General features: G+C 43.8%; 1 protein-coding gene across 3 annotated transcripts in view; it reads left to right on the forward strand.

Moving 5' to 3' along the window:
- Positions 1 to 27948, forward strand: part of DIXDC1 (DIX domain containing 1) — a 307504-nt gene that overhangs the window by 239994 nt on the left and 39562 nt on the right. For 2 of the 3 annotated variants that reach the window (XM_089670198.1, XM_089670197.1), the window contains exons 6-10: positions 1188 to 1300; positions 9788 to 9933; positions 13331 to 13420; positions 13508 to 13561; positions 23612 to 23662. In XM_089670198.1, the coding sequence (XP_089526324.1) occupies positions 1188 to 1300; positions 9788 to 9933; positions 13331 to 13420; positions 13508 to 13561; positions 23612 to 23662 (454 nt within the window). The remainder of the gene's footprint in view (positions 1 to 1187; positions 1301 to 9787; positions 9934 to 13330; positions 13421 to 13507; positions 13562 to 23611; positions 23663 to 27948) is intronic. The other variant, XM_089670199.1, reaches the window with a different exon arrangement.

Here is a 27948-nt window from a genome sequence, read left to right on the forward strand (position 1 = left end):
TATACAGATTTTAATGTTTTATTAAGCCAGTATCTAATCCCTCATCACCATCTGTAACCACTCCCCGGCTGCTGACTTAAGCAAAGAGCAGTGACAACTGTCACAGAAGGGGCAGGGATGTCCGACATTCTGGCTGTAATGGCCAGCCAGGCATCACCTGTATCATGCTGTGTGGGACAAGATGGCAGCACCCAATGGGAGAATAACTGGGTCTCTGGGGACACACTGGAGCTGGATTTTTTGTTCACAGATTATGCATCGGTGAGTTGAATAGTTTATATTTGGTTCTGCGAAAAATAGCGAAGGAAAATATTGGTTTAAGCTCTGCTCAACTCCAGATGTGCAATATCAAATAAGGAGTTCAATAGCACTTGAGCTTTAGTAGTAAATATAATTCTGCATAAAAGAAAGGCAGGGGAAATAAATGTTGTAAGCTCTTGAAATTGTCAACATTTTTTATTGAATTTTGGATTGACTTATAAAGCCTACACTTTGCCTGGGTGCATCATGTTCTCGTAAACAAGAAAGAATTCTAGGAGCCTAAATAGTTACTGGGATTGTCTCATTTGTTGCTGTTATGGTCTGTTACATTTTTGTGGTGTAGCACTTCTATGGTGTTTGCCTGTTACCATGACTTTGCTAGAAACTGTTGCACTTCAGTAATGTGCATTATCATGCATGTGACTGGATTGCATGAAAAAGTGCATTTTGTGTGTTGGTGTGCTGCAGTACCATTCATTCCTAATAGTAATCTTATTCCCCCCCCCCCCTTTTTTTCAATTTGAATAGCATAAGGGAAGGGTATAACCTCTGTCAGTTTTTTTTTTACATCCGTGTCCCATTGAGGAGATTTACTTTCACTTCCTGTCCCATAGCCAAAACAGGAAATGAGAGGAAATCCCTGCAAATTAAGAGAATCCTTCGGAGCACCCCAGGTCACTAGAACTATTGTCCCTTATGGAAGTATCCCCCTCTATTTTTCTGGGGACAACCCAAAATGTGTGATTTTCTTTTGCTTTGATACAATGATAATGGTAAATAGGACAAATTGAGAGGGTGAATCTCCACAATGGGGGGCACAGACAGCAATAAATAAAAACTGACAGGCATTCTAATCCAACTGCACTCTAACTTTACTTTCACAAAATTCTGTTTGGCTGTTACAGTTATTACTTTTATTCTTACAGTCTGACGTCACCAAGCCCTGTGCATAGCTCAAAATCAGAAGTCAGTGGAGCGCATTGTGAAGATAAGGCTGAAATCACAATTATCCAGTGTGAGGAGAATTATTCAAAGCAAGGTAAGGATAAACTCTTGTGATACAAATACACACAGATATATCTGTCTATTTACCTATAAATGTTATTATCCACTTATATTCTGTTTATCTAAGAAATAATCCAGGCCTTTTTTAAAGCAATCCACTGAGATGGCCAGAACCAACTCTTGAGGGAGTCTATTCCACATTTTCACAGCTCTCACTGTGAAGAAACCTTTCCGTGTTTGGAGATTACATTTCTTTTCCTCCAGACGTAAAGAGTGCTCCCTTGTCCTCTGTGATGACCTCAGGGTGAATAGCTCTACACCGAGTTCACTATATGAACCACTGATGTATTTATACATGTTGATCATATCCCCCCTTAATCTCCTCTTCTCAAGAGAGAATAAATTCAGTTCCTCTAATCTTTCCTCATAGCTGAGCTCCTCCATACCCGTTTGGTTGCCCTTCTCTGTACTTTCACCATTTCCCCAATGTTCTTTTTGTGAATTGGTGCCCAAAACTGAACTGCATATTCCAAATGAGGTCTTACTAATGATTTGTACAGGGGTAAAATGATATCTCTCTCTCTGGAGTCTATACCTCTATTAATACAAGAGAGGATTTTGCTCGCTTTAGAAACCGCAGCTTGGCATTGCATGCCATTATTAAGCTTGTGATCTACCAGAACTCCCAGATCCTTCTCCACCATTGATTCCCCCAGTTGTACCCCCCCTAGTATGTATGATGCATGCATATTCTTAGCCCCCAAGTGCAGAGCCTTACATTTATCAACATTAAACCTCATTTGCCACATAGTTGCCCAATTAATCCGTGCATTGAGGTCGGCTTGTAAGTTGAAGACATCCTGTAAGGACGTTATTCCACTGCACAGCTTGGTGTCATTTGCAAAAACTGAAATGGGATTTTTAAACCCAGACCCTATATCGTTTATAAATATATTAAAAAGTAAGGGTCCCAACACTGAACCTTGGGGTACACCACTGACAACCCTATTATTAAGCTTGTGATCTAACAGTGTGTGTGTGTGTATATGTGTATATATATATATGTGTATATGTGTATATATATATATGTGTATATGTGTATATATATATATATGTATATGTGTATATATGTATATATATATATATGTATATGTGTATATACAGTCATGGCCAAAATTGTTGGCACCCTTGATATTTTTCCTGAAAATCAAGTATTTCACACAAAAAAGGTATTGCATTAACACATGTTTTGCTATACACATGTTTATTCCCTTTGTATGTATTGGAACAAATATAAAACAGAGGCAGAAAAGCAAATATGACATAATGTCACACAAAACCCCAAAAATGGGCTGGACAAAAGTATTGGCACCCTTAACTTAATATTTGGTTGCACACCCTTTGGAAAACATAACTGAAATCAGTCGCTTCCTATAACCATCAATAAGCTTCTGACACCTCTCACCCGGAATTTTGGACCACTCTTCCTTTGCAAACAGCTCCAGGTCTCTCTTATTGGAAGGACACCTTTTCCCAACAGCAATTTTAAGATCTCTCCACAGGTGTTCAATGGGATTTAGATCTGGGCTCATTGCTGGCCACTTCAGAACTCTCCAGCGCTTCTTTGCCATCCATTTCTGAGTGCTTTTTGACGTATGTTTGGGGTCATTGTCCTGCTGGAAGACCCAGGATCTTGGACGCAAACCCAGCTTTCTGACACTGGGCCCTACAGTGCGACCCAAAATCCTTTGGTAATCCTCAGATTTCATGATGCCTTGCACACAGTCAAGGCACCCAGTGCCAGAGGCAGCAAAACAACCCCAAAACATCATTGAACCTCCACCATATTTTACCGTAGGTACTGTGTTTTGTTCTTTGTAGGCCTCATTCCGTTTTCGGTAAACAGTAGAATGATGTGCTTTACCGAAAAGCTCTATCTTGGTCTCATCTGTCCACAAGACGTTTTCCCAGAAGGCTTTTGGCTTACTCAAGTACATTTTGGCAAACTGTAGTCTTGCTTTTTTATGTCTCTGTGTCAGCAGTGGGGTCCTCCTGGGTCTCCTGCCATAGCGTTTCATTTCATTTAAATGTCGACGGATAGTTCGCGCTGACACTGATGCTCCCTGAGCCTGCAGGACAGCTTGAATGTCTTTGGAACATGTTTGGGGCTGCTTATCCACCATCCGGACTATTCTGCGTTGCAATCTTTCATCAATTTTCCTCATCCGTCCACGACCAGGGAGATTAGCTACAGTGCCATGGGTTGCAAACTTCTTGATAATGTTGCGCACTGTGGACAAAGGCAAATCTAGTTCTCTGGAGATGGACTTGTAACCTTGAGATTGTTGATATTTTGCCACAATTTTGGTTCTCAGGTCCTCAGACAGTTCTCGTCTCCTCTTTCTGTTGTCCATGCTTAGTGTGGCACAGACAGACACACAATGCAAAGGTTAAGTGAACGTCTCTCCTTTTTATCTGCTTTCAGGTGTGATTTCTATATTGCCCACACCTGTTACTTGCCCCAGGTGAGTTTACAGGAGCATCACATGCTTGTAACATTCTTATTTATCCGCAGTTGTGAAAGGGTGCCAATACTTTTGTCCAGCCCATTTTTGGAGGTTTGTGTGACATTATGTCGAATTTGCTTTCTTTCCTCCCTTTTTTTGTTTTGTCCCAATACACACAAAGGGAATAAACATGTGTATAGCAAAACATGTGTTAATGCAATACGTTTCGTGAGAAATACATGATTTCCTGGAGAAATATCAAGGGTGCCAACAATTTCGGCCATGACTGTATATATATGTGTGTATATATATATATATGTGTATATATATATATATATGTGTGTGTATATATATATATATATATATATATATATATATATATATATATATATATGTGTGTATATATATATATATATATATATATATGTGTGTGTGTGTGTATATATATATATATATATATATATATATATATATATATATATATATAAAATGGGTCTTTAGATCGTGACAGTGAAATCCATTCATTCAGAACAATCATTGAATATATGCTATGTTAACAGAGCAAGAGATGTGTAAAGCACCTCATGGCTCGTAGGGCATCCCTGTGGAAGAGCCAGAGAACAGGAAATAAAATAGGGAGAGAAAAGGAGAAAGTGGAGACAGAGTGTGTGGGGGGGGGACCGACACCTAAAATGCTTGAGAAGAGGTTAAGTGAGGCTATAGTGAGGAGAGGCTGTTCGTTGAAATCTCCAGGTGGGTATACTGGGTCCATGGGGTCCAGGTTTTAAGGAATCGCTCATGAGTGTCTGAGAGGATGCTGGAAAGTTTTTCGTTTACGAGACAGTGATATTGGCCTTTAGTTTGTCTAACATAGGGGTAGATAGTTTGGGAAGATGAAGATCCTGAAAGAAGTCGTCTACCAGCTCCTTGCGGAGGGGTTGCGGGGACTGGTATAGCTTGGATAGTACAGTGGTGAAATTGTCCACAATTTTGGAGGGGTTAGCTGTAGTAATTTTGTTAGGTAGGCACAGTCTATTCGGGTTAGTATTATGGGTGGGGACCTTAAGAAGGTTAGCTAACATCAGACCTGGTTTGTTGGTGCAGGTGTAATATTTATGACTTGACCATCTAGGCTGTTTTTCAGCTTTATCTACAAAAAGGAGATTCAGTTCAACTTTAGTAGCTTTGAGTTGTTTACGCAGAGAGGTAGAGTGAGATTATTTAAATTGAGTTTCTAACTGTGTTAAGCAGGATGATAAATGTGTCACTCTAGATTCCATGTCCCTCTTTCTGCGAGAGGTGATTTGTATTAGCTGCCCTCTAAGCGTGGCTTTCCGGGCCTCCCAAAGAATCATGGGAGTTGAAGCTGACACAGTGCTATCTTTAAAGTACTTAGAGATGGAGTCTCGTATAGTCCCCAGCACTTCGTCGAAAGACAATATTGAATCATTAAGACAACAGGAGTAGTGTTGGGGGGATGAAGCCAGTGATCTACAAGTGAGTAAAAGAGGTGAGTGGTCAGACCACGATGTGGACAGTATCTTGACGTTAAGAACATCAGGGTAGGAAAGCTTTGGGAAGGAGGAAATGATGTATACGTGTATGGCAGTTTTGAGGTGCCGAATAATAGGTGAAATCTCATGCTCAGGGGTTGAATTCTCTCCAAGCGTCCACCAAAGTGTGTTTGGATAACAGATCCACAAGTCTCTTTGTGAGGTGGCTTCAGTGGAGTCTCAGTGAGGATTGATTGGGGGGGATCGGTCTAATTGTTCAGCACTAGATTGCTGTCACCCATCATCAATGTGCCTTTCTTAGAGATTACTCTCAATAAATGGGAGAAGAATATTGATAAGATTTTGGTGTGACGGGCGTGCCGTCAGACCCCAGCCCTTCTCACCAAACCCGTGACCGAAGGACTAGACAATCTAAAACTGCGCTGTCACGTGCATAACAAGGCCACACCGAGCTGCACCCTGCACACCGATGTTCCAGTTAATTGGACAACGATCGACGTACCGGCAGCCTGGACGCGATTGTTACTGGTTCAGGTTAATTACGCAAATAATCCTTCACTCTGCCACCACCTCCTTTTTATACAGAGAAAGAGGAAACTCAGCAATACACTAGGATGATTTGTTAACCGTCAGTATCTCGCTATCTCTACAGACCGGTTATACAGAGGGATAAATACTCAAAGTAGCGTTCTTCAGCGGCAGAAACTCGTAAGTTACATTCAGGAGCTATAGGAACAGTTCAACACTTTTAGAAAGTAAGATTTATTACTAAAAGGTCAAAAGGGTGCAGTAGAAATATTTACAGAAAGAAGATGTAACCAATATATACTATGAATGGGTCCCCACCTTATAAGCTCCCCACCCTATATTTAGTGGCAATCAAATCTTTAGAAAATAAATCTCCAAAATATACAAATATGCAGGCAAAATGTGTTACAAAAATAAATAAATAAGTAGATAAAGTAAATAAAGTCTTTTCCGCAAATATAATAAAATTATTACCCAGTGTCATTTAAAGTCCAAAATTTAAATAAATAAAGCAATGTCCAAACTCCAACTTGGTATTTTCAAGATGTTTGAGGCTTTCCTCTGGCTCCCAAAGGTTGGAAAATGCCTCAAAGAAAAACAAACTCACAATAGTGCATTATCTTAATGATAATATTCCATATCACCCTATATTTAGTGCAAAAAATGTGCAAAACCAAAAACAAAATAAACCAACACTGTGCAAGATCAGTGATGTGCTTCACTCTGTGCCAAACACAACTCCAGTGATGTGTCACCTCTACTGAAATCAGCAAGTATACCCTTACCAGAAATCATAGGATAAAACGCCTTGTATATCAAATAGAAGGTATCACCAGAAGCGCTTCTTCTCCTCTCCTCTACTCCATACACCGTATGGTAAATGGAACAATACCTTTTAACAATGCCGCTGAGTAATCCACCTGGAAGCTGCTTGGTAATCCCTTGAACAGGGAACACATCTACCACGCTCGTTTTTTATGTTTTTGATGTAAGCAGATTGATTAAAAGGTATTGTTCCATTTACCATACGGTGTCACACTATTATATCATTGCTTTTCACCTATATACGTTGTGGAGGAATCTGTATGAGATCTGGTTAATACTCATGTGGGACCATGAGGGGAAGGTAATCAAAGTGGAAAGCTTCAGGAGTAGAGGAGAGGAGAAGAAGCGCTTCTGGTGATACCTTCTATTTGATATACAAGGCATTTTATCCTATGATTTCTGGTAAGGGTGATGACAACATTCAGTGATCCTCCAGTGTCAGTCTCTGTATGCCTATCCTGCGAGGCCGTCTCTGAGCCACTGGGATTGGATGTAGCGGAAACCCCGTCATGGTCAAGTTCCCCCAAGTTCTGCTGTGCTCGGATATCATGCTCCAATAGGTCCTGAATCAAATCTTCACGATTTTTGGGACCGACGTCCAATCCTCGTGAGGTACATTCCGCCTTCAAATAATTTTTGCTCATTTTCTCATATTCTGCTGCCCCAGGCATAATTGCAAGCAAAGATAGAATAGAAAGTAGAAAAAGAAAGGAGCTGTTGCTATGTCTCTCTCTCTCTCTCTCTCTATATATATCTATATCTCTCTCTATATATATATATATATATATATATATATAAAATATGCACCGCTTGTTTCTAAGGACTGTTTGCACAAAGGTTACAATCCTTCAGTGCAGAGCTAATTTTTAACACTGCACTGAAGCTCTTAATGCAACTATCCCACCTACGCTGCCAACAATATGTGAGGGGCACGGCGTCAGACCCCAGCCCTTCTCACCAAACTCGTGACCAAAGGACTAGCCAATCTAAAACCGCGCTGTCACGTGCGTAACAAGGCCACACCCAGCTGCACCCTGCACACCGATGTTCCAGTTAATTGGACAACGATCGACGTACTGGCAGCCTGGACGCAATTGTTACTGGTTCAGGTTAATTACGCAATTAACCCTTCACACTGCCACCACCTCCTTTTTATACAGAGAAAGAGGAAACTCAGCAATACACTAGGATGATTGGTTAACTGTCAGTATCCCGCTATCTCTACAGACCGGTTATACAGAGGATTAAATACTCATAGTAGCGTTCTTCAGCGGCAGGGACTCGTAAGTTACATTCAGGAGCTATAGGAACAGTTCAACACTTTTAGAAAGTAAGATTTATTACTAAAAGGTCAAAAGGGTGCAGTAGAAATATTTACAGAAAGAAGATGTAACCAATATATATATATAAATATACAGAGCACAACAGCACAGCAAACAGATAACAGAAAGAAGTTTAGGTAAATAAGTACTTGCCAACTAAATGCCTGGGGTTAAGCAGTTTCAAGTCTGATGAGCTAAAAAAAAGGGATTTCTGGTCTCGCACTGGGTTTTTTTGTTGCTGCGAGATTCTCCTTTACTTTCTGTCCGATAGATGTTATATCGAGGATGGTCCTCACTTCTCTGACTGAACACAAAAGATAACACTTCTTTTTCTACAAAAATCAAATGGGTGTCTCCCTACCATGGACAAGCCAATACCTTAGTTGGCAAGAGGATTGTTTAAAGGCAGGGACTAGCAAGGTATGCTGAATGCATTCCTGAGGGAGGGGGGAAATCAGAGGAGGGAGATTGATTTGGGAGTTTAAGATAAATACCAAAATGTAGTTGTTTGGAGCAGAATGGAGAACCGCACCTCTCCCTGTGGGCATGATTGTGACATTTGGGGCTTAGTAATTGACTGTGGTCACTTCAACGTCACAAATTGTTCTGTGTAATAGTAGATATCGCTCCATAGGGTCTGTAATTTCAAGAGAGCATACAAAGGCGGTGTTTTTGTGAAATGCCACAAGGATGCCTCTCCGTTTCTCCTCAAAGGTTGCCTGGAACATTTGAGGGTAATTCTTGTGAAAATACTTAGGGCAGGAAGATGTGGAAAATCTGGTTTCTTGTAGTCCTATAACATGAGCTCGAAGTGAAGCATAGTTGGTAAAGGCGCACTTACTTTTCCGAGGGTTATTAAATCCTTGCACGTTATGGGATATATTGAATTTGGAAGTAGCCATCATGGTGGATAGAAGATGGAGAAGCTAAAAGTCATGAAGATGTACCGTTTTGTTTCAAACGTAATATCTGCAAGCGTTTCAATGTCTTGGGGAAAAGGAAAAAGTATAGTTGAGAAAGAAAGCACAATGAAATCAGATGTAATAGGCTCAACCACGGGGGTGTCAAAGGATGGATTGTCTAAGCAATCAAGGGCAGTGGTTTCACAGACTGCCATAGTTGGGGGTCGCCGGTAACCCTCCAGGCACACATTATATTATTTAGTGAGAGAACATGTAGAAAAGAACTATCATTCAAGTGCCTGACCATAGGAAAGAAGGGAGAGAGAGAAGAGAAGTAAAATAAAAGGGTGGAGGAGGAAAAGGAGGGAGGGGGGGAAAGAGGAAATGGGGGAAGGATGCGTGTAGGTGAGAGTGCCATCTTGTGTATATATAGCCAGTAGTGTAATGAAATAGTCTTGGTAAAGAGAAGTGGGGGGTCACTGACCATACAGTCGGGACCAGGTGAAGCCACAAGCCACTGGATTAGAGGACCGCAGTCCAGAGCGGGTTAATGAGTGGAGTTTCTAGTGGGGGGCGCATTATGATCCCACTGCCTACTGCCCTCCCTCTGTGGGAGTTGCAGAACTATTAAGCTTCACCTGGTTCCCGAACACAGCAGCGAGCCCCCAATCCCGGTAGGAAAGGGAAGGAAATGTGAGTTCTTGTGTTTTAAGCATTGCCCCCTCGCACTTACCCTCCCCTATATAGTAACATTTGGGTTGCCCAAGCACAGTGTAGTTATGGAATGGAAAACAAGGGTATATGTTTACACTTTATAATGCATACACTTGCATGAGGAGCTTGGTTTGTTTACAGTATGTATGCTTTAAATTTAGGTGAATACTTTCCATATATTGTGTGTTCTGTTTTTGCATTGGTTGCAGATGAATCATTTATACCTCCACCAGAATCCCAGCCTATTAGCCCAGCCATGTATCCAGACACATCATGGGAGGATCATCTCCTAGAGCAACAGGATCACTTAGAGAGGGAAATGGAGGAAGCCAAGAAAATGATATCTGGCCTGCAGGTATGCATCTGTTGCCTGCAGAGGGCTCTTATATAACAGCTTGTTTACTTGTTTGTACATCTATATATTGAACAAATCTGTAAGTAAACTAGTTTTACAGTAACTATAGAATAAAACTGTAGGACAACCATAACAGAACAATTTCACATTGGAAATGAACAGTCCAGTCAGCATAGCTTAGGAAGACCATTGTTCATATCTCTAAATGTGCTTGGATTGTAAAGGAGGCACAGAAGGGGCCTGCTTCTACAATTATTCACTCTGAGAAGCACATAAAGGAGGGTTTTCTGGCTAATAAAGATAATAGTAGACACCTTGTGCTACATGCTCTCAGGCATGTATTTTAAATATTTAAAACAGCCTTTAGCAGACACATCAAACTGAGAAGAAACAGTGGGCTGAACTAAGTATAATAAATGTGCAAGAGACTGCATTATGTATATTAAAGGTCACACTAATAACTGTATCCTTGCATATTTCATCCTTGATAATAGGTCAGTGAAACAATTTATGAAGCACTTGGCTACAAAATGATGTAAGTGTACCCCTTATTCAATGGAGAATAGCTGGGGCCACATTCAGTGTAAGTACTTAAAACAGCTGAGGGTCTCAAAGGAGTAATAAGAGGCTACGTAGCTTGATTTAACATGACTGGTCTTTAGGCTCACTTCAAAGCATGTCTGACCATCCCCAGATTTAGAAAACATTTAGAAAGCAGTTAGGCCTAGTTTACAATAGCATTGCTCTCTGAAGAGTGATCTGTGTTCAGATCACTACACAGAGGGCATTTGACAGGCCTTCGCCTCCTCACTGCCTGTTTTAATCCCTTAAACCTTGCACTAGTGTGCTGCAACCACTTGCATTGTACGCGGTTTAGGAGCAATTGCAGGGTGCCCCAATTCAGTTGAAGAAGTCGCATTCAGAATGAAGCACTGCCCACTGAATGTGTTCAGGGGGAAATTATTTTGCAGGCCACAGCTTATGTATTGCCCCTTGTGTTGCAAAGGCAGCAGAAGGGGCAATACAAGCAGCTGGGGAACAGTAAAAATATGTTTCACCTCACGTTCCTACCACCTCTCAAACAGAAGTGTAAACAAGGCCTTACACTTTTCAAGTGGTCTTAGTAGCTGCTAACCTTTGACATATGCCATTAACTCAGTGAAAGATAATTTCTTCCATTGTTTGTGCATGTTTCAGTTAATTTTACTATTTGTTAAAGCAGATTTCAAAGTTTTAGCACCCGGCTAACCAATTGTTTCCAGTAGGCTTATGTCTAGGGTATTGCAACAGACATGTCTCCCCTGGGTCTTTTCAGCAGCCACAATTGAAGTGTAAAATTAATGTCAATCATCAAATTTCCATATAATCAAGTTCTATTGAATTTCCATAAAAATAATCCTTTGATAAGAGTTGAAATTTTTTTGGTCTCATTTGCACAATTTAAATGTTGTATGCAACCGATTATATTACAATTACATTCTACTGCTCGATATGACAGCAATATGCAATATCATCCTACGATAACATAGATGTTGCAGTGCCCACTGGCTATCTTCATCACATATGTATATAAGAGTGAGATTACAAAAAACAACATATAGTATACAGTGTCATGGATCTGCCTCCAGTACGGAAATTCCAACACATTTCGACTACAAACAAGTCTTCATCAGGGGAAATTAAGGAGCCACCTTCATATAGTTAACACATGGAGATCATATTCCCTGTACGAGTGAGAATAACGAAGATTGTGTTGTGGATGCGTGCATCCAGTTGCGCCTGGCCTGCGTTAGGGCTCTTGGGGGCCCCGAGAGTTCCGGCCAGGGACATGGATGCCTCTGGGCAGCTCGCTCATACAGGGAATATGACCTCACTCTTGTATACATATGTGATGGAGATAGCCATTGGGCATTGTAACATATATGTTATCTTTGGATGATATACTGTACATATTGCTGTCATATTGAGCAGTAGAATGTAATTGTAATATAATGGGTTGCATACAACATTTAAATTGTGCAAATGAGACCAATAATGTTTTGGCTCTTAAAACGGAGTTCCAGTCAGTTTTGTGTTTATTAAAAGTCAGTAGCTACAGAAATTGTAGCTGCTGACTTTTTAGTAAACACACACTCACCTGTTCCAGGGTCCAGCGATGTGCTCACCCACGCCATCCCTTCTCTGCCTCTTCTCTCCTCGGCACTAGCATCACAACTGTGGGCACCAGGGTGTGACAGCTTGTGGCTTCAGAGCCGGGTGCCCACTGCCCATGTGCGAGTTGCGCTGCGCATTCCGATTAATCTGGCAGTCTTCTGGGACCTGTGAAGGCTCCCAGGAGACTGCAGGAGGAAGGAGGGGGCCAAACTTTTGGCTCACTTCGCCATGCCGAACTGAGCCGAAAGTGGGAGCAGGTGCCTGTCAAAACTAGGTACCCGCTCCCTCCCAAAAGGTGCCAAATATGGCAGTGGATGGGGGAGGAAACAAGCAAGCAGAGCTTCCACTTTTGAGTGGAACTCCGCTTTAACAAAGGATTTTTTATATGGAAATTCAATAAAACTTGATTATAAGGAAATTTAATGATTTGGTTGACATTAATTTTATACTTCAATTGTGGCTGTTGAATCGTCCCAGGGCAGACATGTCTGTTGGTCTGTAGCAATAATTAAGGGATGTAGCAGCAGTATTCACTATTCCACCACCCCTTAGTTTCTATTTAGTTTCTATTTATTATGTCTAGGGTATAGTTTAGTTCACACTTGGTGCATTCAGTACACATTCTATATTTAGTAATCACACTACAGGTGATGATAATTTACTACAGTACTTTACATTCTACAGTTCTACATAGAAGCAAATTTTGGATAAGAACCGGAAAACGTTATTGAACTGTGATAAATAATACTCAAGAACAAACATCTTTCTTTTTATTTGACATTACATTGGTGACATTGCTATTTAAGCCCACATTAGCAAGCACTATGGATCTCATTCTGCTCAACTGAAAACAAAAGAAGTTAAAGCATGCAAGGCTTTTTTTAGTCTTGCACAGAGTAGAGAAGGGTTAGACCCTTTGTCAAGTTCTTATTGCTGTCTGCATCCTCGCTGGGGAGATTTATTCCTCTATTAGTCCTGGTGACCATTATCACTGAGACAAAATGGGGAAAATATAACATTTTTGAGACATTTCTTGGGATTTCTTGTTGCATCTACAAAACAGCTTTTGGCTTTACATACACTTTAAAATGTGCATAGGAAAATTGTATAATTTGTTGTAATTTAGAGAGACATTGTTGCCCAGTCCTAATAAGGGAGTCTTTATTTGTTTTCATATAGCTGCCTGTAACAATATCCCAGCTTTATTATTTCCCTTGGTTACAGTATTGTGTTACCTATTCAGGCATTGCTGTTAAATGGATCGCTTCCCGAAGACGAACAAGAGAGCTTATTCTCTTTGCGTGAAGACGGGGCGTGCCCAGAAGAACAGCTGGTGAGTTCATACTGTACCTGTATTTACCATCCAGTAAGGCTTCCAGCATCTTCCATCATTGATGAAGTTCGATTCTTCTGCTTTCAGGTTATCATCAAAAGTCGCCTTGACCAGAGTATGAGTGAGAACCAGTGTCTGAAGGTGAGTCCTTACTACAGCATCTACAAGTTAGAGAAGAGGAATTTTTGTAGTAACAGAGTATGATAATGTGTTGTAGTTACTGACATCCAATCATTCATTATGTGATATGAGCTAAATGAAAACATCAGATCTCCTTTACAACCTACTTGGTCAGGTTTAATAAGTAGTTAGCACTTCTGCCTAGCAGCTCTAGGGTCATCATTTCAAATCCCAACCGCTACACTACCTGCCTGGAGTTTGCATGTTCTCCCTGTAGTTGCTTAGGTTTCCTTCAGCTACTTTGGTTTCCTCCCACACTCTAAAGACATGCTGGTAGGTTAACTGGATCCTGCCTAAACTGGCCCTAGTATGAATGTGAGTTAGGGATCTTAGATTTGTGGGACCCTTGAGGGTTGGGGACTGATGTGAATGTACAATATATATGTAAAGCGCTGCGTAAATTGACGGCACTATATAAGTACCTGTAATAAATAAATAAGTGCAACATTAAAACTATCCAGAATCCATGTAATTAAAACTCTTAGCAACCACTATTTTTCTAAAGTCTCTTATTTCAAGTTATGCATTTAATATGGTACTGTTGACCAATTTGTAGCCTGAACTTTGCAATATCATTAATCGGCCATGACTTTTTAAAGGCTAACTTTAGTTTTATTGAGAAAAACATATTTGCCTGTAGATGATTTACATACATTGCAAGAGTTTTAGCAAACTTAGTTGCAGATTCCTACCCTTCACTGTTCTTAGTCTCAGTACTGTCATGAGGAAAGCTACAGTGGCTGCATCCCTTTAGATGTAAGCATGTCTTAGGGATTCATATTGCAACGGATGGCTAAAAACAGGCTTGTTAGTTAATGCAGATCTCTGGAAAGACCAGAGAGCCAATCACACAACTAGAAAAGTTATGTTTCTGGGGGCATTCTGTAGTGTATGGAATGCTTCCAAGATGCCATATTGGAAGGAAGTGACATTTTACAGAACATTTCAGCAATTGTAGATTGAAATGAAAAGGTTATATTTAATTATATTACATTACATTGGCTTATGAAGCAGTTATAAATTACATACAAAAGTGGAGCTATCTTGAAAGTCTTTTCGATGGTAGCCACTGCCAAGTATACTAAGTTGCTGCCAAGCATTCTAAATGCGTAGACACAAAATGTATAAACCTTTTTTCAGAAAGATTACAGTTTTACTATATATATCTTCAGAACAAAATCATGTTAACTTGTACACTTACATTATTACCCTTCCTTGTGTTAAGAGACCTAAAGTGAATATGTACTTTGACCGTGCAGAGACCCTACAGCTACCTCTGCTTACCTTCCATTTGCTCCCCCACTGTTCTGTTCACCCAGGGGGTCTGAGGTGACCTATCCAGTGCATCCTAATATGGCAGAGCACTTCTCTTTTCACCTGCGTGACCACTCACACAACCAACACTGTCAGGGAAAGATTTAGACCTTGGGCGGCCCGGGGCACTTCAGCTTAGGGCAGCAATGGGCAAACTACGGCCCGCGGGCCGTATACGGCCCGGCGGACCTTTTAATCCGGCCCGCGGAGCTAGGCTCCTCTCACAGTCCGCCCAGAAGACCGGTGTAGCATGAAAATCTGTCTCCTATGAGGATCTGTCCCCCTCGACGTATCTGCGCATGTGCCGGAGATCGCCGATCGGCTGCTAATGCCTGAAACTGGCACATGCGCAGATACGTCGAGGGGGACAGATCCTCATAGGAGACAGATTTTCATGCTACACCGGAACGGCGCGGGAACCCGAGAGGAACGCGCGGAGCAAAGGTAAGTGAATTGACACAGGGGGGACTTGGGAATTTAATATGGGGGATGAATTACTATGGGGGATGAATTACTATGGGGGATGAATTACTATATGGGGGATGAATTACTATAGGGGGGATTAATTACTATAGGGGGGATGAATTACTATGGGGGATGAATTACTATATGGGGGATTAATTACTATATGGGGGATGAATTACTATGAGGGATGAATTACTATATGGGGGATGAATTACTATATGGTGGATGAATTACTATGGGGGATGAATTACTATATGGTGGATGAATTACTATGGGGGATGAATTACTCTATGGGGGATGAATTACTAAGGGGGGTGAATTACTATGGGGGATGAATTACTATGGGGGATGAATTACTATATGGGGGATGAATTACTATGGGGGATGAATTACTATATGGGGGATGAATTACTATATGGTGGATGAATTACTATGGGGGATGAATTACTATATGGTGGATGAATTACTATGGGGGATGAATTACTATATGGTGGATGAATTACTATGGGGGATGAATTACTATATGGGGGATGAATTACTATGGGGGATGAATTACTATATGGGGGATGAATTACTATGGGGGATGAATTACTATATTGTGGATGAATTACTATGGGGGATGAATTACTATATGGTGGATGAATTACTATGGGGGATGAATTACTATATGGTGGATGAATTACTATGGGGGATGAATTACTATATGGGGGATGAATTACTATGGGGGATGACTTACTATATGGGGGATGCATTACTATATGGTGGATGAATTACTATGGGGGATGAATTACTATGGGGGATGAATTACTATATGGTGGATGAATTACTATGGGGGATGAATTACTATGGGGGATGAATTACTATATGGTGGATGAATTACTATGGGGGATGAATTACTATGGGGGATGAATTACTATATGGGGGATGAATTACTATATGGGGGATGAATTACTATGGGGGATGAATTACTATATGGGGGATGAATTACTATATGGTGGATGAATTACTATGGGGGATGAATTACTATATGGTGGATGAATTACTATGGGGGATGAATTACTATATGGGGGATGAATTACTATGGGGGATGACTTACTATATGGGGGATGCATTACTATATGGTGGATGAATTACTATGGGGGATGAATTACTATGGGGGATGAATTACTATATGGTGGATGAATTACTATGGGGGATGAATTACTATGGGGGATGAATTACTATATGGTGGATGAATTACTATGGGGGATGAATTACTATGGGGGATGAATTACTATATGGGGGATGAATTACTATATGGGGGATGAATTACTATGGGGGATGAATTACTATATGGGGGATGAATTACTATATGGTGGATGAATTACTATGGGGGATGAATTACTATATGGTGGATGAATTACTATGGGGGATGAATTACTATATGGGGGATGAATTACTATATGGGGATGAATTACTATATGGGGGATGAATTACTATATGGGGGATTAATTACTATGGGGGATGAATTACTATGGGGGATGAATTACTATATGGGGGATTAATTACTATGCTTACTATGGGGGAATATTACTATACTTACTATGGATGACACATACACATCATTCATCTACTGTTGGTCCGGCCCCCGGGTCCAATATATGAACCCATTGCGGCCCTCAAGTCAAAAAGTTTGCCCACCCCTGGCTTAGGGGGTGCACCTCATACACAGTGTTGGTTTACATTCTCACTGACAGTCACATATTTTATAAATGCATGACACAATGTCATTCTGAGGTTGCACGTGCACACACATGTGGTGGTTTGCTTGAACTGCCAAAATTAATTTTTAAAATCTATACAGTATACCAGTCCAGAATAAAAACTTTTTCAGATGATGGCAGGCAAAATATTACTTCCCAAGATACATTTAGTAAAAGAAAGTAATTCTTATTATTATATATTTTATATTATTTTATTATTTATTTGTTATTGTTTTATTTATTTTTTATATTGTTTTCTATTATTTTTGTGTAGAGGGGGGCCCCTTCTGTCAAGGGGCCCAGGGCAGTTGTCAGGGATCCCCGCCGCGATGGGCTCGGCGCAGGCGCAGTGCACCGCCCTGTGTCAGAATGCGGGCACTGAGACCTGGCCGGCCGGAGCGAGGGAGTTCGCGCATGCGCAGTAGGGACCGCGGGCACGCTAGTGGCACCAATGGCAGCGCAGGGCGGGATATTTAAATGGCCCTGAGCTGTCATTCAGTGCCTTCTGGTCTTTCCTTGTATCCTGTATCTGCGAACCTGTTCTAAGTAAGTTACTGACCCGGATTGTACCTGACCTTGTTGCCTTCTCCTGCCCAGACCCTTGCTTTGCCTGACCTCTCTCCTGAATGCCCCCGTTTGGATCTGACCTTCCGTTGCTGACCTGGCGTGTGACCCGACTACTCTCTGCCCGCTGCCTTGTACTGCTCCGTCCCCACTGTTACCGACCCGGCCCGTTTGACCCTGCACTTGCTCAGCCATCCATCCATCCATCCCGACAGGATCACCCGACCTCCTCACATCAGGCTCTTCCCTGCGGGAGCCCCTGGCGAATACCGCTACCACTGACAGGCGTGCTCAGTAGCCACGACCTGGTCTCGGGGTACTTCAAGTCCATCCCCACCATCAGGGGCTCTGGTGAACACGTACCCTGGGGCTTAGATACCGTGCGCTGAGGACGTCTGGCCAGTGGAGTGTTAGTGGTACCGCATGGTGGTCCCTTACAGTACCAGAAGGCCATGACTGAGCCTGGAGGAGGGTCAGCCCCGCTGGAAGATATTTGCGGGCACCTATCAGCCCTGACACAGGCTGTGGCGGCCTTGCAGGACAAGTGCATGCACCTGGAAAACCGTTTCCAGACCCGCTCTGTATCTGGCCCTGCCCCACAGGCCCCTGTTTCCGCTCCCCCGGTGGGAGAAGCTCTTGGGCCAGCTTCAGGGGCCTCTGCTCCCCTACCTATGGTTGAACCCCGAGTACCATTACCTGAGCGTTTTCACGGGGACCGCACACGCTTCAGGTCTTTTCGGGATTCCTGCCTCCTGTTTTTTGAATTGCAACCCCGCACCTTCCTAACGGAGCCAGTGAAAGTGGGATTTTTAATTTCACTATTGCAGGGTGAACCCCAAGATTGGGCCCATCGGTTAAGGGCAAACCGTGACCCTCACCTGGGAACGGTCAGCAATTTTTTTGAAGCTATGGCCATCCTTTATGATGACCCGCAGCGGGCAGCCTCTGCTGAAGCAACGTTATACACGCTTTGACAGGGCCGCCGGGCGGCAGAAGAATACGCCTCTGAATTTAGGTGTTGGATGGGGGACACACGCTGGAACGAGTTCGCGTTGCGACACCAGTTCCGTATGGGTCTGTCAGAGCCCTTGAAGGATGAGCTGGCCCGAGTGGGGGTTCCCGAGTCACTAGAAGACCTAATAGCCCTGACAATTCAAATAGACCGTAAACTGCGGGAACGCAGGTTTGAGAGGTCCGGTCAGGGTCACGGAAATGCATGGGGTCCAATTCCAGGCCCCAGCCAACAAACCAGAACAAATATCCAGAACCCACTTCCAGGAGATGCGCAGGAACCAATGCAACTAGGCCTGGCTCGGCCTAAATTATCGCCAGAAGAACGCCAGCGGAGACGCTCTCTGAACCTCTGCTTCTACTGCGGTGAAGCCGATCATTTGGTACGATCCTGCCCTCAGAAAACGAGTAAGTGCACCTCTTTTTCTTCTCTGGCTATTGGCAAGGTCAGTCCGTCCCAATACTTAGTGGTGCCCCTCTCCTTTCAGCTTACAGAAAGGACCGTGGAGGTGACAGCCATAATTGATTCAGGGGCATGCAGCTGTTTCCTGGATTTAGATTTTGCTCATCAGCAGATGATTCCCCTCCAGCCCAGAAAACGGGGCTTTAACATATTTCTGGCAGATGGCTCCCAGATAAAATCAGGAGTAGTTGACCAGGAAACTCCCCCTATCGCCACTACCATTGCTAACCAGCATCAGGAAGTCCTCCGCCTAGATGCCATTGCGTCACCTCTTTTTCCAGTCATTTTGGGACTCCCTTGGTTGCGGGCCCATAACCCCCAAATTGACTGGGAAACCGGGTCTATCTTGTTTCCTTCCCCGTATTGTCAGGAACACTGTCACACTGCGGGCTCAGCAGCCCCCCAGGTCCTCCTGTGCTCCGAGGGGGACTCCGATCTGAAACAGGTTATTCCCGCAGCATACCATGATTTCTTAGATGTATTCAGTAAGCGGGGGGCAGACACCTTGCCCCCCCACCGCCCGTATGACTGTCCAATTGATTTGTTGCCCGGCTCCGAGATCCCTTTTGGGCGGATTTTTCCCCTGTCTGAACTGGAATTGGGGGCCCTGAAGGAATACATAGAGGACAGTCTCCAGAAGGGGTTCATCCGTGCCTCTACTTCACCAGCCGGGGCGGGGATCTTCTTTGTGGAGAAAAAAGACAAATCTCTGCAACCCTGCATTGACTATCGTGAACTGAACAGAGTCGCGATTAAAAATCGTTACCCACTGCCATTGGTACCTGAATTATTTCAGAGCCTGAAGGCTGCGGCAATATTTACTAAACTTGATCTCAGGGGGGCCTACAACTTGGTTCGCATAAGGGAGGGGGATGAGTGGAAGACAGCATTTCGTACCCGGTTTGGGCATTTCGAATATCTGGTAATGCCATTTGGACTGTGCAATGCCCCAGCCACATTCCAACATTTTGTAAACTACATTTTCCGGGATTACCTTGACGTTTTTGTAATTGTTTACCTAGACGATATACTGATCTTCTCATCCTCTCTGAAGGATCACAGAATACATGTGGCAAAGGTATTGGGTCGGTTGCGCCAGCATGGGTTATACGCTAAAGCAGATAAGTGCAGTTTCGAGCAGTCCAGCATTGTGTTTCTGGGTTTGATTATCTCCACCACGGGAATCGCAATGGACCCTCAGAAGGTCTCTGCAATTTTGGATTGGCCTGTGCCCACTGACAAAAAGGGCATCCAGCGCTTTATCGGCTTGCAAATTTTTATCGGAAATTCATTAGGAACTTCTCGGGTCTGGTCTCCCCCATAACTCAGCTAACCAAACTTGGAACCCGCTTCATATGGACGCCGGAGGCTCAGGAAGCCTTTGAGGCCTTGAAAAAATTATTTACCACGGCACCTATTTTGGGCCATCCAGACGCTTCCCTGCCCTACGTACTGGAGGTAGATGCATCTGAGAATGCGGTGGGTTCCATCCTGTCCCAGAGAAAAGGCACCAAAGAATTACTCCACCCCATAGCATTTTTCTCGAGGAAGCTCACCCCAGCCGAGAAGAACTACGATATTGGCGATCGGGAGTTGTTAGCCATCAAAACTGCACAGGAAGAATGGAGGTACTTGCTGGAAGGGGCCTCACACCTCATCTTGATCTTCACTGACCATAAAAATCTCGAGTACCTGAGGACTGCCAAACGGTTACGTCCACGGCAGGCAAGATGGGCGCTGTTTTTCTCCAGGTTCATATTCCATATCACTTACAGAGCTGGGTCCAAAAATACAAAACCTGATGCGCTATCACGCATGTTCGAAGACTCCAAAGAAGAACCGGTACCTGATACTACTCTGTCCTCAGGGAATTTCTTGGCTCTCCCGACTGACCTTCGGTCCAAACTAATGGATGCATCCATGACCACAGTGACCCCAGCTGGGGTACCCCTCCAGAACAAGGGGGGACTCCTCTGGAAGGAAGGATTGATCATGGTACCCGAAGAGGTCCGAACCCTTGTCTTAGGACAGTGTCATGACCATCCAATGGCGGGACACTTTGGCCCAGCGAAGACCCTGGAACTTCTTCAACGTTCCTTTTGGTGGCCAAACATGGCCAAGGATTGCAGGCTCTACGTGAAATCTTGCACCATCTGTCAGAAGAACAAGCCATCGAGGAACAAGGCCTGGGGGCTGCTGCGGCCCTTGCCGATCCCTGCACGACCTTGGCAAAGGATCGCAATGGACTTTATAGTCGAGCTCCCCCCGTCTCAAGACCACACCGCGATCCTTGTAGTCATCGATCGTTTATCAAAAATGGCTCACTTTTTACCGTTAAAGAAGACTCCGTCAGCAGCCGAGACTGCGCGAATTTTTATCCAGGAAGTTGTAAGACTACATGGAATCCCGGAGGACATTGTCTCGGATCGAGGGGTCCAATTCACGTCTAAATTTTGGAGGGCACTGTGCAAGGCGTTGGATATCAAATTATCCCTCTCCTCTGCGTTCCACCCCCAGACCAATGGACAGACCGAGAGGACCAACCAGACCCTGGAACAGTACCTGCGTTGCTACACATCCTTCCTACAGGATAATTGGCTACCACTCTTACCCTTGGCGGAGTTCGCATACAACAACGCCAACCATTCTGCAACGGGGCAGTCACCGGTTTTTTCAAACTACGGATTTCACCCTGTCTTTCTCCCTGACTTGGTTCCTGAATGCCCAGTTCCGGCGACACAGGACACGCTAGCTTTCTTCTCCTCCAACAATAAAATACTACAGGAGGCTATCGCTCGGGCCCAGGAGGACTACAAGAAGGAGTTTAACAAAAGACGAAGAGGGGACCTGGTGCTGCAGCCCGGGGATAAAGTGTGGTTGGCAACAACTAACTTGAAAATGCTATGTCCATCAAATAAATTAGGACCAAAGTTCATAGGCCCCTTTTGCATAAAGCGGGCGGTCAACGAGGTGGCATACGAACTTGTCCTCCCTGACACACTCAAGATACACCCGGTCTTCCATGTGTCCCTGCTGAAACCAGTAATCCCTGATGCTTTCCCAGAACGAGAATCCCGACCTCCGGAGGCCATAACGGTCGAAGGGGAAGAAGAATTTGAGGTGGAAACAATCCTGAAGTGCTGAAAGGAGGGGGGGGGTCAGACCCAAATTTTTATTAAATGGAAGGGCTATGGCCCGGAGGATAATTCTTGGGAACCAGCCCATAATGTCCATGCACCCAGACTTGTCCGGAGGTTCCTTCGTGATCACCCGTGGTGGAGAGATCGGGTGGGCACCCAGAGGTTGCCCGTAGGGGGGGGGGCAATGTCAGGGATCCCCGCCGCGATGGGCTCGGCGCAGGCGCAGTGCACCGCCCTGTGTCAGAATGCGGGCACTGAGAGCTGGCCGGCCGCAGCGAGGGAGTTCGCGCATGCGCAGTAGGGACCGCGGGCACGCGCGTGGCACCAATGGCAGCGCAGGGCGGGATATTTAAATGGCCCTGAGCTGTCATTCAGTGCCTTCTGGTCTTTCCTTGTATCCTGTATCTGCGAACCTGTTCTAAGTAAGTTACTGACCCGGATTGTACCTGACCTTGTTTCCTTCTCCTGCCCAGACCCTTGCTTTGCCTGACCTCTCTCCTGAATGCCCCCGTTTGGATCTGACCTTCCGTTGCTGACCTGGCGTGTGACCTGACTACTCTCTGCCCGCTGCCTTGTACTGCTCCGTCCCCACTGTTACCGACCCGGCCCGTTTGACCCTGCACTTGCTCAGCCATCCATCCCGACGGGATCACCCGACCTCCTCACATCAGGCTCTTCCCTGCGGGAGCCCCTGGCGAATACCGCTACCACTGACAGGCGTGCTCAGTAGCCACGACCTGGTCTCGGGGTACTTCAAGTCCATCCCCACCATCAGGGGCTCTGGTGAACACGTACCCTGGGGCTTAGATACCGTGCGCTGGGGACGTCTGGCCAGTGGAGTGCTAGTGGTACCGCCTGGTGGTCCCTTACAGCAGTTGCCCCTTTTGCCCCTTAGAAATCTGGCACTGAACACTATCACATGGGTAGGTAGAGAGGTCCTGAAGATTGTGTCACCTCCAAATTGTGACTTGGAGCTCACACAAGGCTTCTTTTCTGCCCTCAGTAGTGGTGTGCAAGTGAATGAAAGGTAAGTATGCACCTGTAACCTGTTGCTTTGCCCTGCATAGACAAAGCACAGATTCACTTTAAAGGAATAGTTGACCTTTGAGTAAAATGATTTGTGAAATTCGGACCACATAAAGAATTATACTTGACATCAACACTGAATTTGTACTTTGCAGAAGAAAATCTATGCTTTATACACAGTGCCAGAAAGAAAGAACAGAAATGCAGTTCAGCTATAATGTGCATTGAGCTGTATTCCTGTCTGTGTGGAGTTTAATAAGTTACAACATGTTTAATGCATTTGCAGAAAGAACTCCAGAACTGCAAACAAGAAAATCGGAATCTCCAAGCAATCAAGGTAACTTAAACCATGAGATATTTGTTTTTGGGATACCTGTACATCTGATCCAGGATTGGCTGGATTATTCTACAGCCCTGTCATTTTTACCAGTTGGTTCAGATTGCCGCTATAGCATGTAAGCTAATGCCTAATGGACTTTGGAAACACACAATTTATACTTAATGTATATTCAAAGCTAAACTTTGATTTTCTTATAGTTTACTTTCCCCGGTTCCTCCTTTTCCCCCCTCATTAACAGGCTAATAAAATTCATGAATGAAACCTTTGTTTTCAGTACATACTTTATTTTAGACCCAGTGACATCACCATTTGGTCTCTGTGCTTCTCTATGCAATGCAGGCGTGTCATAACTTGTGAGATGGCCCAGCAGGGTGCTCTACATAGTTTACCGAAACCAGAAGCTGTGGTAATGCCCACATAAGATGCTGAGCCTCCACAATTGAAAGAACTGAAATCCAATACATGAAAATGTTGGGCCAGGGATTGTAAGTCTGGGGAGGAATGAGTTTGATGATGCTGGATATCCTCCAGCAATGAGGCAGGCTCTGTCTGACTTGCTGCAGCTTCTGGTGCACACTTTGAGAAGTTTACAGCATGCAGTGAAATGAGTAAGCAGTCCCAGTACAGGAGGCAAGCCTGTACAACCGTGCAACATGGAAAGTAAGACTGGCGTTTAGTTTTAGGCAGGGTTTTTTTTCTCAGAGAAAAGGTGCAGGAACTCTCCCCCCTTCCCTAGATCACACTGGTCTCTGCTCCCGAACTGCCCCTAGAGCTGCCCCCTAAAACCACCTCTTGTCTCCACCCCTACGCACCTAGGACCACCCCTGTAGAGAACAGGGAACCAAGTAAGCTTTGGGGGGACTATACAAGTAATTTCTATAGAATTTGTTATTAAAAAACAATGCAGTTAAATGTACAAAATACTTGAAACATGCAGCCCTTACCAAAGTAAGCTCAGAGGCACTTCCAGACTATTGCAACTTCCTTGTCATACTGAATGTATCTTGTCTCCTTGCTTCTCACATCAGAGATATCTCCCAAATCCAGCAAAGAGACATCTCCATATTTAGCAGAGACATCCCCCATATCCAGCAAGAGACATCCCCAGATGCAGCAAAGAGACATCCCCATATCCAGAAAAGGGACATCCCCCATATCCAGCAAGAGACATCCCCCATATCCAGCAAGAGACATCCCCCATATCCAACAAAGAGACATCCCCCATATGCAGCGAAGAGACACCCCCATATCCAGCAATGAGACACTATCCATATCTAACAAAGAGACATCCCCCATGTCCAGTAAGGAGACATCCCCCATATAGATCAAGAGACAGCCACTGTATTCAGTAAAGAGACATTCCCCATATCCAGCAGAGACATTCCCCATATCCAGCAAAGATACATCCCTGTATACAGCAAGAGACAGTCTCATGTCCAAAAAAGATACATATTCCATATCCAGCAAGAGAAATCTCCATATCTAGCAAAGAGACATCCCCCATACCCAGCAAAAGACATCCCTCATACCCAACAAGTGGCATCCCCCATATCCAGCAAGAGACAGCCCCATATCCAGTAAAGCAACTGCTTATTCCAGCAAAGAGATATCCCCATATTTAGCATATGGACATACCCATATCCAGCAAAGGTACATACCCCATATCCAGCAAAGAGACATCACCAATATCAACCAAGAGACAACCCAGTAAAGCAGAGACATCCCCCATATCTAACAAAGAGACAGCCCAGTTCAACAGCAATTAGACACCCCTATATCCAACAAAGGGACAACACCCATATCCAGCAAGAGACATCCCCATATCCACCAAAGAGACATCCCCTATTTCCAGCTGTCTCTTTTCTGGATATGGGGATGTTCCTTTGCTGGATATGGGTGTTGTCCTTTTGCTGGATATAGGGGTGTCTCCTTGCTGGATATGGGGGTCTATTTGCTGGATATGAGGATGTCTCTTGCTGGATATGGGGGATGCCTCTTTAAGCAAACAGCTTAACCCAGCAAAGAGACATCCCCCATATCCAGCAAGCAGACATCCCCTATATCTAACAAAGAGACATCCCCCATATCCAACAAAGAAACATCCCAATCCAGCAAAAAGACATCCCCCTTATCCAGCAAGAGACAGTCTCATATCCAGCAAAGAGACATCTCCATATCCTGCAAAGAGACAGCTTAATCCATAAAAGAGACATCCCCCAAATCCAGGAAAGAGACAGCCTAATCCAGCAAAGAGACATCCCCCATATCCAGCAAAGAGAAAGCCCAGTCCAGCAAAGAGACAGGCACAGCACAGAGCACAGTTCCAATCAGCAGCATTGTCATTTACCGAAAAATGAGTCAGACCAATGAACACTAGCACTGCAGTCAGCCAGGAAAAGGACAGGCTAGCTACCCACATACCTCTGATACACAGTGAGTTGACTGGCGGCTGCCGCGAAAATGAGCTTCCTGTCTGCAGGGAGAGGTGGAGCGGAGTGCAGCTCACTCCACCTTCCGCTCCCTTGGGCTGCTGCCGGAGTCGAGCTGTATCACCCGCCGTATGATCACTCTGCAGCTACCCAGCTTACTGAGTGTACACAGCGGCTTTGCTCCCAGTGCCTCCCAGACTGGCTCTGGCGGAAGTGCCGGAACCCCGTTCCGGCACATTCCACCAGAAAAAAAAGCCCTGGTTTTAGGTAGCTGAAATAGTATAACCATGCACATATCATGTGTGCTGCTCTTGCTTTCACTTTCTTACAACTTACTAAATTGATACTTCACAACTTGGTTAAAGGAACCTACACACATTAGATGGTGGTCAGATGTGTAGGCACAATCCGACTGTCAAAGGATCTTTCATATGACAGCTCTTTATATAAATAAATGTTCAAATTGGCCAAACATACATGTTTGCGTCTATTTAGAAGAAAGAAGAGACTTTGTAAAAATGCCTGGCAGTTCTCTGGGAAAATTCAACCAGCTGATTGCTTATTCCCCGAAAAAGGGTCCGGTAAGGAATGTTTTCAAGGCTGGGGCATGCATATAGTCATATGATTATTTCCCAATCTGGCCAAAACTGTCTGGTGCAAAAATAATGTCATGTCTTTAGGCACCTCATGACATTCAAAATGTACCAGAATAGTTTGTTTTATGTGGTTCAGTATCATGTGTTTCTAGCATGCTTTTTATAAAGAACAAGATTGTTTTTGTAGCATTTCAACTGTATGCAGCATATGTCTTTACTGTCTGGCTTTGCTTCTGTTGTCAAAGAAGAAGAATGTAACATATATATGTGCTAAACAAGAATGCAGATTCCTCCTACACCACTGACTCACCTTCACACCATACATATAAAAATAACTGCTGAGATGTTCCCACTAGTCATCTGTGTTATGCTTGTTCAATGTCCTAAAGTTGCATGAACTTGAATTTACATTCTTAACAGATACTGTAGGTCATCTGCACACTGGTAGTTCAGGGATGGTTGAGGGTCATAGAATCATTACATGGCTTCTCATATCTTTCTGGTGATGAGTTCTCTGCATGTGAGTACCAAGGGCAACCCTGTTGATTGCTAAGCAGTTTCACAATACCTCATGGATTATTTTTAAAGTTGCAGTATGCATTTATGTTAAGATAAACACACTGGGACAAGAAGCAAGACACACTGCAAAAGTATTGAAGATATCTCTCCATTGAATGACCTGAGAAACCAGTGGGTGGCTATCTAAAGTGTGCGGGTTGACTCCTCTTCATAGATCTCATTTAAAAGAAAAGTGCCTATATATGGACTAATTCATGGCAAAGATTAGACTGCTTTAACCCTGATTTGCCAAGATTGTCCTTGTGTCATCATAGGCAGTTTCTATGACCATCTGATATCTGATTCACAGCAATTTGATATGGAATAGCCAGTGCATGTGACCATCCTACAACCATTCTCTGTCCCACTTGATATTGATGTGTTTATAGACAAATTTGCCCATGATGATTACTATCATTATTATTGCAATCAGATTGTGCATACAGTACAGTACATTAGCACTCATTCAACACATGGCTTGGCTTTTCACAAATTCTATATTTGTATAATCTTTATAGCTTACTGCCACCTTTTCTTAACCCCCGTCCCCCACCACCACACACACACAGCCTTTATTATGCTTCCTCATATTTTTAAATGTAACTTAAATCCAGCAGTATTCTGGGCAACTGCCATCTTAGGACCTTCCTCTTTACAGCTGCAGTGGTGAGAATTCCTTATTCCTGCACTGACTGGCGCT

This window comes from Staurois parvus, unplaced genomic scaffold (genome assembly GCF_062004578.1).
Source record: "Staurois parvus isolate SC_StPar_1 unplaced genomic scaffold, SC_StPar_1.0 ptg000087l, whole genome shotgun sequence".
Taxonomy (NCBI): domain Eukaryota; kingdom Metazoa; phylum Chordata; class Amphibia; order Anura; family Ranidae; genus Staurois; species Staurois parvus.